At 40.7% G+C, this 13,529-nt stretch overlaps 1 protein-coding gene across 1 annotated transcript in view; it reads right to left on the reverse strand.

The window, feature by feature from the left end:
* LOC101870928 (cytosolic phospholipase A2 epsilon-like) overlaps window positions 1–13,529 on the reverse strand; it is a 33,231-nt gene that overhangs the window by 7,382 nt on the left and 12,320 nt on the right. Inside the window, exons 3-14 of the mRNA XM_005143916.3 lie at window positions 12,301–12,437; window positions 8,847–8,978; window positions 7,732–7,772; window positions 6,696–6,738; window positions 5,893–5,956; window positions 5,165–5,328; window positions 4,786–4,878; window positions 4,231–4,268; window positions 3,453–3,588; window positions 1,887–2,023; window positions 953–1,175; window positions 289–403 (exon numbers count right to left, since the gene is read on the reverse strand). Of these exons, the coding sequence (XP_005143973.2) occupies window positions 289–403; window positions 953–1,175; window positions 1,887–2,023; window positions 3,453–3,588; window positions 4,231–4,268; window positions 4,786–4,878; window positions 5,165–5,328; window positions 5,893–5,956; window positions 6,696–6,738; window positions 7,732–7,772; window positions 8,847–8,978; window positions 12,301–12,437 (1,323 nt within the window). The remainder of the gene's footprint in view (window positions 1–288; window positions 404–952; window positions 1,176–1,886; window positions 2,024–3,452; window positions 3,589–4,230; window positions 4,269–4,785; window positions 4,879–5,164; window positions 5,329–5,892; window positions 5,957–6,695; window positions 6,739–7,731; window positions 7,773–8,846; window positions 8,979–12,300; window positions 12,438–13,529) is intronic.

Here is a 13,529-nt window from a genome sequence, read left to right on the forward strand (position 1 = left end):
GATACCAAAGCTATCAGCCTAAGTTACCCCACATGTAAATAAATAGCCTTTGAATGGTGAGTACTTCAGCTGTCCGTAATTACCTCCCCCAGAATTGTCCTGCCCATAGATGGGTTCTTACCAGAGCCTAGGCACAGCATCTAGAAATGGAAGTAGTTACAGAGGAAAAGGAATTGAGTATCAGTGATATGATTCAGAAGTGCATGGGGTTGCAGGACATGCAGTAACTGATAATGCAGCTTATCTGAACACCAACCAAGTCCAGATACAGATCAGGTTTGCCATCACCTTTGAACTCAGGAAGGCTGTAGTCTTCTTTGATGTTGAGGATCATGTAGATAGGTAAGGGATTCTGACCCTGACTCAATGCCTGTCGCTCATCTGAGAGTTTGTGGTTGTTCTTCTGTGAATTGACCAGAAACAGAGAAAGAGCAAAACCAAGGGACCTTCTTGGCATGGTGTATGGGCTTGCAAGATTACAGCAACATAAATAGCTGTTCCCGTCTTAGTTTTCTTAGTCTCTCCACTCACTTTGTGTCCACACATTTTTTAAACCACAGAGTGATCTAAATATTTACACATCCACACAAGCTTATTTAATTACAAGTGGTATACTTTGTGGTACAATGGTCTTTCATTCTTTTCAGTAAATGCATCCACTTTACAAGTTCTTACAGGGAGGAACAGAGCAAAAGAAACCAAAAGCAGGACTCTGCTGTCAGGTGATCAGATACTCAAACTGGTAGAAGATACATGTTTTCTGTTCTACATATTACCCTTTGGGCTGCTAATTACATGCTGAGAGATACGTGGGGACAAAACCCCTTTGCTAGTCGGCAGAAATCATCTGCTGGATAATGCTGGCACACTCTCAGACTAGCATTTGCCCCTAGAACTTAAATTTCGATACAAGAGAACTCAGTAACTGTTATGGAAAGCATGGACACACTACCCCATCACTTAATGCTTTTTCCAGCAGAAGCCCCCATAAATCAATGCTAGAGATCTGGTATCCCTCTTGCTTCCTCAGTTTTAGCTCCTTGTCATAGTACTTCAAGCTCTCCAGGGAAAAGCAGCTTAGTTTACACTTGGTCATATGTCTGCGGACTTCACCAATCTGTCTGGACAGATCCTCGTGTGACCAGTTAGTGGTCTGATACAAGTGTGACAGGGTCCTGGGGAAAAGAAAGGAAATATATGTTATCATATGCCTAAGACACCTTCACTTGTTAGACTTGGATTTAAGGACCACATCAAAGGAACTATCTGAGGTTCATTAAAAAACATTTTCTGGGCTCTATTATTGAAAAGATCTTTTGATTTAGGGACACACACACACCTGCCCCACTATTGAAACCTAAGGACTTGCAAAAAGCCCCTCTGTGCTAAGTTGATTTATGTGCAAGTCCATGACTTGTACATAAGAGGGGAAGTTTAGATTGGATATAAGGAGGAAGTTATTTACTGTTAGGGTGGTGAGGCACTGAAATGGGCTGCCCAAGGAATTTATGAATGTTCCACCTCTGGTGGTGTTCAAGGCAGGGTCGGACAGAGCCTTGGGTGATATGGTTTAGTGTGAGGTGTCCCTGCCCCTGGCAGGCTGGTTGGATCTGGATGATCTTAAGGTCCTTTCCAACCCTAACTATTCTATGATTCTATGTCTTACACCAGGATCACTCACTAGGAAAGATCCTAAAGATGAAACAAAGGGTCAAGGAAAACATTGTTCCACATCAGCCATTGCTGCCTCAAGCAATGTGCTCCTAATGCAGGAGGAAAAACACCTGAGACTGAAGTAGTACAGCTTCCTTTACTAAAATAAAGAAGAAAATTCTCTCACGCAGCAGACTATTGAGGTGATGAATGATGTTCTTCATTCTCCTTACCATGTTGAACCAGATGACCCAGTGATGTATGAAATAGCATCTAAGAGACCCAGCTTCTGAAGACCCAACAGGTTGCCTAACAAAGATGTCAGTGCCCGGGTGCCACCTCCTGTTGTCATGACTGCCACAACTGGTACCTGTTTAAATATCGACATGGCAGTGGTAAATAACTTAGTTTACCAGCACATGTGATCAGAGCTGAGTTAATTGCATCATTTCTGTTCCACAAGAAATTCCAACATTTCACCATTTCTTAAGCAGGAGAGAAAAAGATGAAAATCTGGTATTTTGCACAGAAGGGGGGGGGGGGGGGAAGAAAAAGAAAAATTTGGTAATTAGCTAATCTTGACAGTTTTTGATCAATCAGTTTTGATTCTAAATTGCTACATGTTGGCTTACCAAAATAGCTCAAAAGTTGTTGGTTTTTTTCAGTATTAAAGTGCATTTTCCTTAGTGGAACATCATCTCATGAGAGCTCATTTTGAGAACAATCAGATGTCATCCTCTCTTGTAACTCAAGTATAATGACTATATTACATTTCCTGTAAAGTACCTAGAGTGTATAACTGCAGTGATGAACCACAAAGGCTAGTTGCATGGAAATCTGAATTGTCTTACAGGAAAACAAATTCCTCCAAGAAACCCACTGGGTGGAGACAAATGACATTTCCCATACACATTTTCAGGCAATTGCATCAAGGAAATACTCAGTAGTGACCTGATTCAAACCAAGCATTTCAGGTTAAAGCAAAATTTTCTGATTTGAGTTTACTTGACTGTGAAAAAAAAAATTCTTTTGTTAGAAAATCTGAAATTTGCATTAAAAAATTCTTATATTAAAGAAACTACTTTTTTTTTCCACAGAAACTAGTGTTCTAATGAGAAACAATATATTGATGTGATCAGTTTGTGAACAGGAACATTGTTTATAGCATCCAAAACCATTCTGTCATACAATGTTTAATAGGCCTTTGGTCCAGCTGTCCTGAGCAAAGGGAAAACCAAAGGTGACAAGAACTCTTCAAATGAAAGCTTCATTTCTAAAGTGCCTGATCACAGACTGTGTCCCCTCCCTAAAGCACCAGCTCTCCTCATGCCACTACGGACATGAACAAATAGAAACCCTAACTCAATCAGACAGGCAAGAGGAAAATGTTGAATGCCTTTGTGCTGTTAGTGATGATACAACTAAGATGTTGAACAACAGGGGCGTCTGATATGAAACATTCTCATCAGTCAGTGTTATATGTCACTTTAACTGTTTGTCCCCTCCAAAATCTGATAATAAAAAATGCTTTATGGGGACTTGGTGATTGAATGCTCAGCTTAAGAGAGTAAGGCTATCACAAGGGAAAATGCTGATTTATGGCATTTTGTTTTCTGGGCATGTAGCAAGTGGGTTCAATACAACCCATGCTCTCACATTGTTTCATCTAAACATTTCTCAATGCTTTACATGGGACACTAAATACATGAGGGCTGGTTAAGGAACAATACACAAACATCTGCATGCATAACATGTTGCTGTTCCACAGCACAGTCTAGTCTCTATGGTGTTCCCCATACCTCATGGTCTTGTAGGTCTTGCTCTAAATGAAGAGCTTTTTTCAGAGCAGAAGCCACAAACTTCCTTCGTTTCTGCATGAAATTTTTCTCCTCTGTACACAGATCATACTCCAAACGAACATCTAAGTTTTGTGACCTCAAAGAAAGCTCAGAGTTAAATAGGATACACTTGATCACTTGCAATGAATGTCTGGACTCATCCTTATGAATCACAAACTCTATTGTTAGGCTTAGAAAAGCTGCTGCTGTGACACCACAAAAGCACATCACAGATGGTATAGACAAGGCAGAGAAAAGATTAAGTCAAAAAAGTTGTAAAATCTTAAAAAACACAAACCAGAAATATTGTTTATTGCTACACTGCTTTTCAAGAAGTATCTAACATAAATACTGCAATCCATCTACAGATACTAAAAACAGTGGAATATTTCAGATTTATTGCCTGAAGCCCTCCAGATTTTATAAATACAAATACTCCAGATTCTTTACAAGTAAGGGAAGTATAAACACATTTCTTTCTAAACTTGCAGCTCCATGGACTTTGCAACCAAAAAGGAGTATTCTCTCTATCTGAATGGAACTCCTGCATAGTGTCATAAAGGAATTTCACCCACCTCAGTTGACAATGTTCACTTTCTGGATATGGGTAATTAACATGGGTTATACAGGGGTGAATATAATATAATCCCTTAGTTACAGAAGAAAAGTAAGAAGGGAAAAAGGCTGGGCAGCATCTTTTTTTTCCACAACCACAGAACCCAAAGGCAGAATTACTTACCAGTCATTTGACTTCACATCTAAATTGATTGTTTCATCCTAGGGAAAAAAAAACACACTGTAATAACTGGAGATGATTTTATTGTCCTTTTCTTTCCATTCAGTCAGCCATGAAGCCCTACACTTTTTCTCAGAGCCATGTTGGTATCACAAAGCTGTAACAATCAGAAAATCCATCCAATTTTTAAGACTTCTCCAAGTTCTCTTTATTTTCTTTAAATTGTTTCATACTAAAAAAACAAGCAGAAGTACAGAATAAAAAAACCAGAACTATCTCTGCCAGTGTTCCCTATCTTGCCTCATGGTTTGCATTGACTCTGATGTGAATTAGTCACCCAGCTGGTCACAGAAATCCCTCTGTCAAACATTTGGCTCTGTATTTTGGTTCTACTTGGTTAATATGAAAGCGTACAGGTCCATAACCATCTCTGTTAGGAATGTAAGGGCACCAGCAGTTATATATCTAACCCCTACTTACAGTGATTGAATTAAGTCATGCCCATTGATCTTTGGTCCATAGTCTCACTTTTATTCTAAAGAGAGAGTTATCAATCACCTTTGCTACTGCTACTTTCTCCTTGAAGGGAAGTGAATCCAGAGGAATAGTGAGGGATGCATGGCAGTCTTTTTTCTGTTCATCTGAAGTACACTGAGAAAGAAATTATAATGTAGAAAACTATTCAATGTATACACCACAAAAAAGTACTGTGTCCCTCTTACTCTACCAAATGGGGTCACTATTTAGCAGTTTCCAAATTGACATCTAATATTTAGGTGTCTTAGGAGATACAATGTTCTTCCAGAGTGAAAGATAATGAAACATGGGATTTAACTGAAAATAATTGATAGGATTTAATTGAATTCATTCCTTTTACTTCAGACAAGTATAGAAAACTGTGAGTTTACTGTGCTTACTGAAACTAACAATCACATACCAAAGGGAAATGAGGTTTCTTCTCTGCTAGAGCCATGTGCAGCTGTGACAGGCTATACTTGATGTAATGGAAGTCCAGGGGCTTCACAGTTTGCCGGGAAGAGCCCAGTGACAGGGTCTGGCTCTCTTCATAGGATCCCTTCACTGAGAACAAGAAGTCTTTTTCTAAGAAGAAAAGATATTAAAAACACATAGAGAAGTTAATTACAACGATCTCAGAAATAGAACATGAAATAGTCATTCAAAAGTTGTCATTTTTACATATAAAACATTCAACAATGCTTAAAAGCTGCAAGACTATTTATTGAACTGGGGAACATTACAAGAAGAAGTTAAAAACAAACAAAAAAGAAAATTAAAAAAATCCAAAAGAGCTCATAAAACTTCAGTAGCTGTTTGAGAAACTCAGGCATACAGGAAATTTGGAGAAAATATAGATTATTAATAGAGGAATATAGATTTGATTCTATTCTACAGCACTGGTAAGATTTTTTCGCCACTCTAGAAATTCATTTGAATGGCAAAGTCCAGGTTTTATAGTTAGCATAGATACACTACAATTGTTGAATCTATGATCCTGTAAATACTCATTAACATACAGTTCCTTTGTTCTAGTTGTAAGAACCAAGTAGGAAAACTGCCAGATAAGAAAATGACAAAAAAAAAAAAAAGAAATTTACAATTTACCATAAAATAATATTTTTTTAGTTTCTAAGTTTAAAATCTAACCTGAAGGTTCTTTCTTCATCTGTCTATTGTCCACTAGGACTTCCAAGCAGGAAATTTCACGAGACTGTAGCATGGATGAATGAGAGAATTAAGTGTACAAAACATTCCACATCTCAGTTACTTCAGTGCTGTCTGTCTCTGGTCACCTGGTTCTTGTCTACCCTATGTTTATTAGGCTGATAAGATAAATACCTTGGCACTCTGAAAATATGCCAGGTTTCAGCTGAAAGAAAAATGGCTGTGGTAGCCCATCCATGGTGATGGGGCTGGAAAGGGAGAGGAAATAACAGGGGGAGGAATGTGGGTGTGCTGAGGCTTCCCAAAGCTAGACTGATGGGTCAGTCAAATCACAGGTCTACCCTTGCAGCCCTGCTTTGGTGAAGTTGGACAGCCAAGTGCTACCTCCTCTAAATAGCAAGTTAGGGGCAGTGGAGAAAGCAACTTCCATATTATCCCATGGAGGTGTGGAAAACTGGATGGCCATGAGTGCTTCCCAAGGGAAATCCCAAGAGGAAATGACACAGAGGTATTAAGTCAATGAAAGAGCACTTCAGGCTTCATCAAAAGGCTCATTATCAGCTGGTGGTGGTGGACAGTTGTCTGGGTATCCCCAGTGATTGTGTTCACTCTTTCCTAATACATCTTCCCACTGGGAGCAATACAAGAGGATGGCTGCCAGCGCCTGGCCCCCTTGTCCCTCCCATTCAGCTGTGCTTGTAGTGAGGTGTTGGGGTACTTGTCAGATTCACCATTCCCATCGCTAGCATTAAAACAAGCATACAAGAGAAATAGTTTAAAATTACCACTAATACACCATTAGTGACAAGCTTTTCAGGAGGAACTGGACTGAAAGAGAGGAAAAAATATGCTGTCAGAACTAATATTACATAAATACATTCTTAAACAAATGTCAAAGAATAATACTCTGCTCATGAGACATCACTTGAAGTACTGTGTGCAGTTCTGGTGTCCTCAACATAAAAAGGACATGGAACTGTTGGAACAAGTCCAGAGGAGGCCACGAGGATGATCAGGGACTGGAGCACCTCCCATATGAAGACAGGCTGAGAAAGTTGGGGCTGTTCAGCCTGGAGAAGAGAAGGCTGCGTGGAGACCTCAGAGCAGCCTTCCAGTATCTGAAGGGAGCCTATAGGGGTGCTGGAGAGGGACTCTTCACTAGGGACTGTAGTGATAGGACAAGGGGTAACGGGTTAAAACTTAAACAGCAGAGGTTTAGACTGGATATAAGGAGGAAGTTCTTTACTGTAAGGGCAGTGAGGCACTGGAATGAGTTGCCCAGGGAAGTTGTGAATGCTTCATCCCTGGTGTTATTCAAGGCCTTGGGTGCCATGGTTTAGTGTGAGGTGTCCCTGCCCATGGCAGGAGGATTGAAACTAGACGACCTTAAGGTCCTTTCCAACCCTAACTGTTCTATGATTCTATGATTCTATAATAGAATCATAGAATACTTGCCTTAAAGTTTGCCTTGTCCAGCTTAGTCTCAAATACGTCATTGATTTTTAATTTTGACAGACATCTGAAAGTTTCTTCCTTATTTTTTTAGTGATAATTGTAAATAATTGCAGTAATAAGCACAGGGGCTGCAGTTCTTACTATCCTTCTCCCTCTTCCAGGAAATAATTGGATGAATTAGTGTCCAGAACAATTTTTGGTAGATAAGGAACATGAAGTTTTAGCCAATATGCAACTAACTTGATAAACACCAGCTATTGCTGTTATGCTCAGCATCTTAAACTATATTATACTAAATGCTAGCATATGCTTGACTGCTTGGTTTTGCAAAAGACAGTTCTTTGGTCCCATATGGGTTTTACTTACATGCTCTCTGATGCAAATTCAACCTCCAGCATCTCTTGTGTCTGTAAAAGGTCATTTCATTATAAACATTCAGAATTCATTTTCTTTCTCACTAGTTATGGTTGTCAATGATTATTTTGGCTCCTGAAACAGCTCTTAAGATCAAATTTTACTCCTGCTCTATGGTATGTGCAGGTGAGTGAAAGCAATCCAGTTAGAGTGATTTGGTAACTATTCTCCCTCCTTTATTAACCATCAGTTCCCAGACTGACTGCACTTGTCCATACAATGGTAAGGCAGAGTAAAATGGCCACATAGGCAATCCCCCATCCTATGCCTGCAATACGTGTTGGCTTAAAACTGTCTAAAGCCTTGTTTTTTTATGGGTAACACTATCAGAAGACTGATACTGTTGAACAGCAGAGGGCATTCTCATTCTTCTGATCGAAAGAACTCCTATAACATAGACAATACATTGACCAGTCACCAGATAAGTTATAGACAGCTGCTGGCCAATATCACCATAGAGCTGAATACCAATACATACCCTACACAAAAAGTCAGTGAATCAGCAAATCTATAAAAGTATCTAAATCCCATGCTGAAGTCATCATGTATGGGTTCAGATGCACTGAAATAATGAGACAGTTACGGTAATTGACAATCAATGCATTTTAGCACTTCTGCATGGATCTTTGTGCTATATTCAGGTATATACAAAGGACTTACAGGGCAGGGTATCTGATTTTAAGTGAATACTCCAACATCTGTACCAGAGTATGCCCAAACTCACAAATGCTGGTCACAGGAATGGAAATTCTAACAGAGAAACTTTGTGCAATGGTGATGAAGTCTTTTATCTCCAACAAAACCTATTTGAGCAACACAGCCAAGAACAACAAAGATGAGAAAATTCTGTGAAGAGGTTTGAGGAGGTAGTAAAAACTTTCAGGATTATGTTCAAGGTAGGGAAGCAAACCTTGTCCTCTTTGCTGAGCAAGGCTTGGAGGGCAATTTACAAGGTACATGAAGTGCTGAACACGTAAACCCTCCCACCTACAATCGCTTTACAATAAGTTATTTTGGAGGTAACACCAAAATTTCCTTCCTTTGGCCAAGGCAGTTTTACTCCTTACCTTTGGATTTAGCTGAAAAGTCAAGCGAACAGTTTCTCCAAGCTGGATTTTAGCAACATCAAAGAGGACAGTGAAGAGAAGGTCATCTTTAGTGACTGCATTTTCATCATAGATTTTCAGCTCAAGAATATTCTGTGAAAAGAACTACAGGATTAGGAACATCTCTATTTTGAGACCTTATGGAGGCACAAGATGATATTCTCAGCATGTTAAGGAAGACGGAGAAAGGATGGGGAGAAGTAAGAGAGCATGCACAACCTTTCATCTACCCAGAACTGAAGACATCTATTCTCCACCTAACCTAGTTGGATTTCCTGTAGATGTTCCCCTAATTTAAACTACAAAGGCTAGCAGAATAGTTGAACACATAGCTCCCATATTGAAAACCACTTTTCCCTGAATTGTAGGAAACCATCTGGTGGCCAGGAATTTACTGCTATTGGTGATAAGTAAATAAGTAAGTAAATAAATAAATAAATACATAAATCCTTGGATTTAAGCAGGGATTAAAATACATTAAGGAAGCACCATATAACTGCTGCATGTTACGTAATTATATCCTGCAAATTATTATTAAATGGATCACATGCAGATAGTTACCACAGAATCTACAGAAAATGCTATAATTTTGTGAAGTTGGTGACAAAATGCACAGAAAACAGCAGAACAAAACGCTGTTTTCATGGGATTATAGGCTACACCTCTCAATCTCCTCTTCCTTCCTTCCATTGCACCAATCTCCTCTCCCTCCTGTGTCACCTGCCTGTTTGGATGTACAGCAGTGGTAAAGGCCCCTGCTGTGCCTGGCTGGTAGCTGCACATGGGCTGGCTCAGAGATGCCTTCCAGAGGGCTGAGCAAATTACCATAAATGCCTGTTTTCTCAGTGGGGAAATAATTCAGGCCTCTCCATATATTCAGCATCTCATTTTCATGTGAATTGCAGGAATCTCTTATCTCAGAGATTCTTACTTATCTATCAGATTTAACTGAAAGGAACTGATTTAACTGAAATGTACTGAAAGGAAGATGATCCAGAATCCAGACACTCAATGCTGACATCTATCAGTTCTGTAAGAAACTAGCAAGTGAGAGATAGCAAGCTGTAGTGAACCTGGGTTTGCAGTTTGCTATCAGAAGACAGAAAGGTTGCTGCCCTTCATGGACATATACGTAAATGCATCACACTATGCTTAGACAGCAAAACAATCCTGCTTGTGGCTGACAAGCCAGCACTGGGTTCCTGCCCACCATGCTTGCTAAGAAACATAGAGACTAAAGGCAGAAAGCAGCCACAGCAGCTTGGTTTACAGGCCAGCTATAAATAACCTGTAAAGTTTATGGAAGGTGATGGAGATGGTATGCTTAAAAGGAGCAGTCTGCAGTTTGTATAAGGCAGGCATACAATGAAGAGCAGATTGGCTTTCCTAGCTGTGGTTCTGCAAGAGACTGCCCGTTTTTGGCTGGAAAAGCTGCCTTATTTTCTTAGTGACTGATTTGAAGTCCCTTGGTTTCTCCCAACTGGCCAGAAGGGGCACACACAGCATGCTGGCTGGCTAAGAGAGACCTCGGCTGCACCGCTGGGATGCTGTGAGGGAAGCAGCTGGGGTTCTCTGTGCAGTTCACTGTTTCTACCCACTCCTGAGGGAGGATATGAGGGCAGCATCACTGGGAGCCAAGCACTGAGCAGAGCCAGCTCTCGGTGGGGCTGCGTGCAACCATCTCCAGGCAGGGTGTCACTCCTGGAGCTAGGGGAGTGCTGCCCACAGTGCCAGCCTGGAAGCTCTCCCTCACTATCTGTGCTTTGTCAGGCACTCATCTAAACAAATGATTTTTGGTAAACACTCCTGCTCCTGATGGGAACCAGCCTGACATATCTGAACAAGTTTTTCTCTTCCACAGTAACAGTGTACTACATGAATTTACTGAGCTCTGGCTCCTAGGATTTAGGAAAATGAATACCTCAATGATACACCAGACAGGCAAGGAGAAAACAACCAGCAGACTGGCTCTGGTCAGTGAGTAACGAACAGAGCAATTGAAGCGTTTGGAAAGAAATCTGTAAGAGCTTTAACTTAAGTCTGTTGAATCCAGACAGCAGAAAGGCAGCACTGACAGACATGCCAGAGAGCTTTGGTTGTTCCAGATCCCCCAGGACATGTTTTGTGCAGCCCACAGCAACAGCTGCCATGCTGCTGTCACTACACACTGAAAATTATAGGGGCTAATGCCACATGTCTTGTCTCCTGCTGCTAAGTTACTGCACAGTAAATGCAAGGTTCTCCCAAACACTACACTGTGAGGGACTAGTTCCAGCAGTTTCCTGTAGCCAAGGTATTTTTTTCCAGCTGTACATGTGTTATTGCAGTTTTGAAAGACCTGTCAGCCACAAACCATTGCAAGGAATGGGTGTTCTGGTGCAAGAGCTGTAGGACAGTGGGTGTTTGTTCCCATGCTGCAATGCTTGTCTCTCACCTTTCACCTCCATGACAAACCTGCAGGGCTCAGTGGAATTGTGTCCCATTGCTATTTTAAAAGACACAGGGATTTTTTAGGATGCAGGGGAAGCATTGGATGTAAGCTGTACATGGGCAGATGTGTTAAAGCTGAAAGTTGTACTAAAGAGGACCAGTACCACCTAACTCTGTGGAAGGAAGCCTGAGAACTTGTATCATGGGCAACTTCTGCAGACAAAGGCAAGTGTGATCATTCACTGGAGACCCTGTGGTGTAGCAACACTTTGAGCTATTCTGAATACCCTTTTGGAGGAGTTTATTGACACTCAAGAGAGCTGGGGGACTGCCCTGCTGATTTGGCACTTGGCAGAAAAGTTCTTGTCCTGCTCTGCCACTAGTGCTAGGAAATGAAGGGTGCAAGTTATAAAGCAGTATTTGATTCCCCAGGTGTGAAGTAAGCTGGGCTTTACTTGGCCTATCCCTGATCTCTGTGAACCCCTAGACTCTGATGCCAAAGTTGTCTTTTAGAGGAAGTGGACAGTGGGACTTGCAAATCTTCTGAAGCTCTACATTTATTATAATGGTAAAAGCTCAGCTGGTCTTTTGCAAACTTTATTTTGTGATAGTTGTATCACAGGGTTGTTGTTCTAAAGGAAGAGTAAAAAAGAACAGCACTGTGATGCTTCCACTACTAAGCTCATTAATGTCTTTTATGCTGTTCAATTTACTCCAAAATTCTCACCTTTACTGTTGAAAAGCAGGAACTTCAAAAAGGAAAAAAAGAAAGTGAAAAGTGACAGGAGATTACATGAACAATTGTGAAATAGCTTGTTTTGCTTTTATATAGCAGAAAATAATTTTGCTGCGGCATGCTACTCCACATCCTCTTACCCACGTCCTTGTAGTCCCTCACACATACTGATTTTTAGGATGCTATACATATCAATCACACAATGAGATCTCTGCCCCAAAAGAAAAACAAAGGCACTGTGCATCTTACTTTTACTTGGCTCTGGATCCTGAAGCAAAATGTTTCATTCCACACTGGATCTTTGCAGTTCTTGACAGTTTTGGTCCGGACGGTCTCAGAGGAAGCAGTGGGCAAGGACAGGCTTACGTAGCAATCAGTTTGACTAACTGCATTTGGAAAGACACATCACAACTTACAAAGTGCTATAAATATCTTAGGGCATAGCCTTATAGCACTGTATAGACAGCAAGCTGCAAGACGGAGATATTGTTTCTGTTGCTTTTCTGACAGGTTCTTATTCAAAAGCATTCACTGCTATTTGTTGCCTCCTGCAGGTGGGAAATTTGGTCATTAGTGAAGATTCAAAGAAGCTACTGCAATAAAGACAACTGGTAAGAAAAAAAAACATGCAGAGCTAGTTTTACTGAACAAAATCCAGTATTGGGATGTCCCCTGTTTGTTGCACATCAACAGATTTCTGTGACTGAGAAGAAAAAAGTTTACATTTTGAGAGAAGCTTTTTAAAGGATAAAATATTTATTTAACTAATTGAGCATTTAGACTTTGTCCTGTGCTCTTGAGAGGGGAAGAGAGGAGCTAAAGAGGGTCTGGATATAAAGAATTTCCCCCCTCTGGTCTGCTGCACCCGCGTATCTGTAGTCCAGTCCATGTAACGAGCCAATTGTCTCACCCAACATGTAATCACATCCCTACCTCATCAACAGATATGCAAAAGTAGCAATGCACTTTTATCTTACTGATTTAAACTCTGAGCACTGATACTGAAGAAACTTCTAACTTCTGAAAAAGGTGTGCATGTAACACAGGGTTGCACAGTTAGCTACAAGTATGGCATTAAATCTTCATAATACATGGGGGCTGTTTTGGGGTGGGCTCCCAAGAACAGTCCCTCACCTCAAGCTGGGGCAAACAGCTTCCCAGCCAGGAAGGCACAGCTATGCTGGACACCACCTCAGGGTGCTGACATATCTGTTGGGGATTGTCAGTGGTCTTGGGTGAGAGGCAGGCTGGGTACATCTATGACTGTGCAATTAACTTTCCTTTTGTGTGTATAACCTCATGTATGTAGAGTATTTGGTGTTTAGGATTCTTTCCAATATTGCTAAGATGGTAATGGGTTTTTAGCAGGGAGCACTGCTGGGCAGTTACTCCTAAGTTCATAAAGAGTTGATGTCTTGTGAACCTGTGATAACAAACTGAGACCTTGAACAGTGAAGAGTGATGTGACTCTCCCTCTA

Source organism: Melopsittacus undulatus, chromosome 4, assembly GCF_012275295.1.
Source record: "Melopsittacus undulatus isolate bMelUnd1 chromosome 4, bMelUnd1.mat.Z, whole genome shotgun sequence".
Classification (NCBI taxonomy): Eukaryota; Metazoa; Chordata; class Aves; order Psittaciformes; family Psittaculidae; genus Melopsittacus; species Melopsittacus undulatus.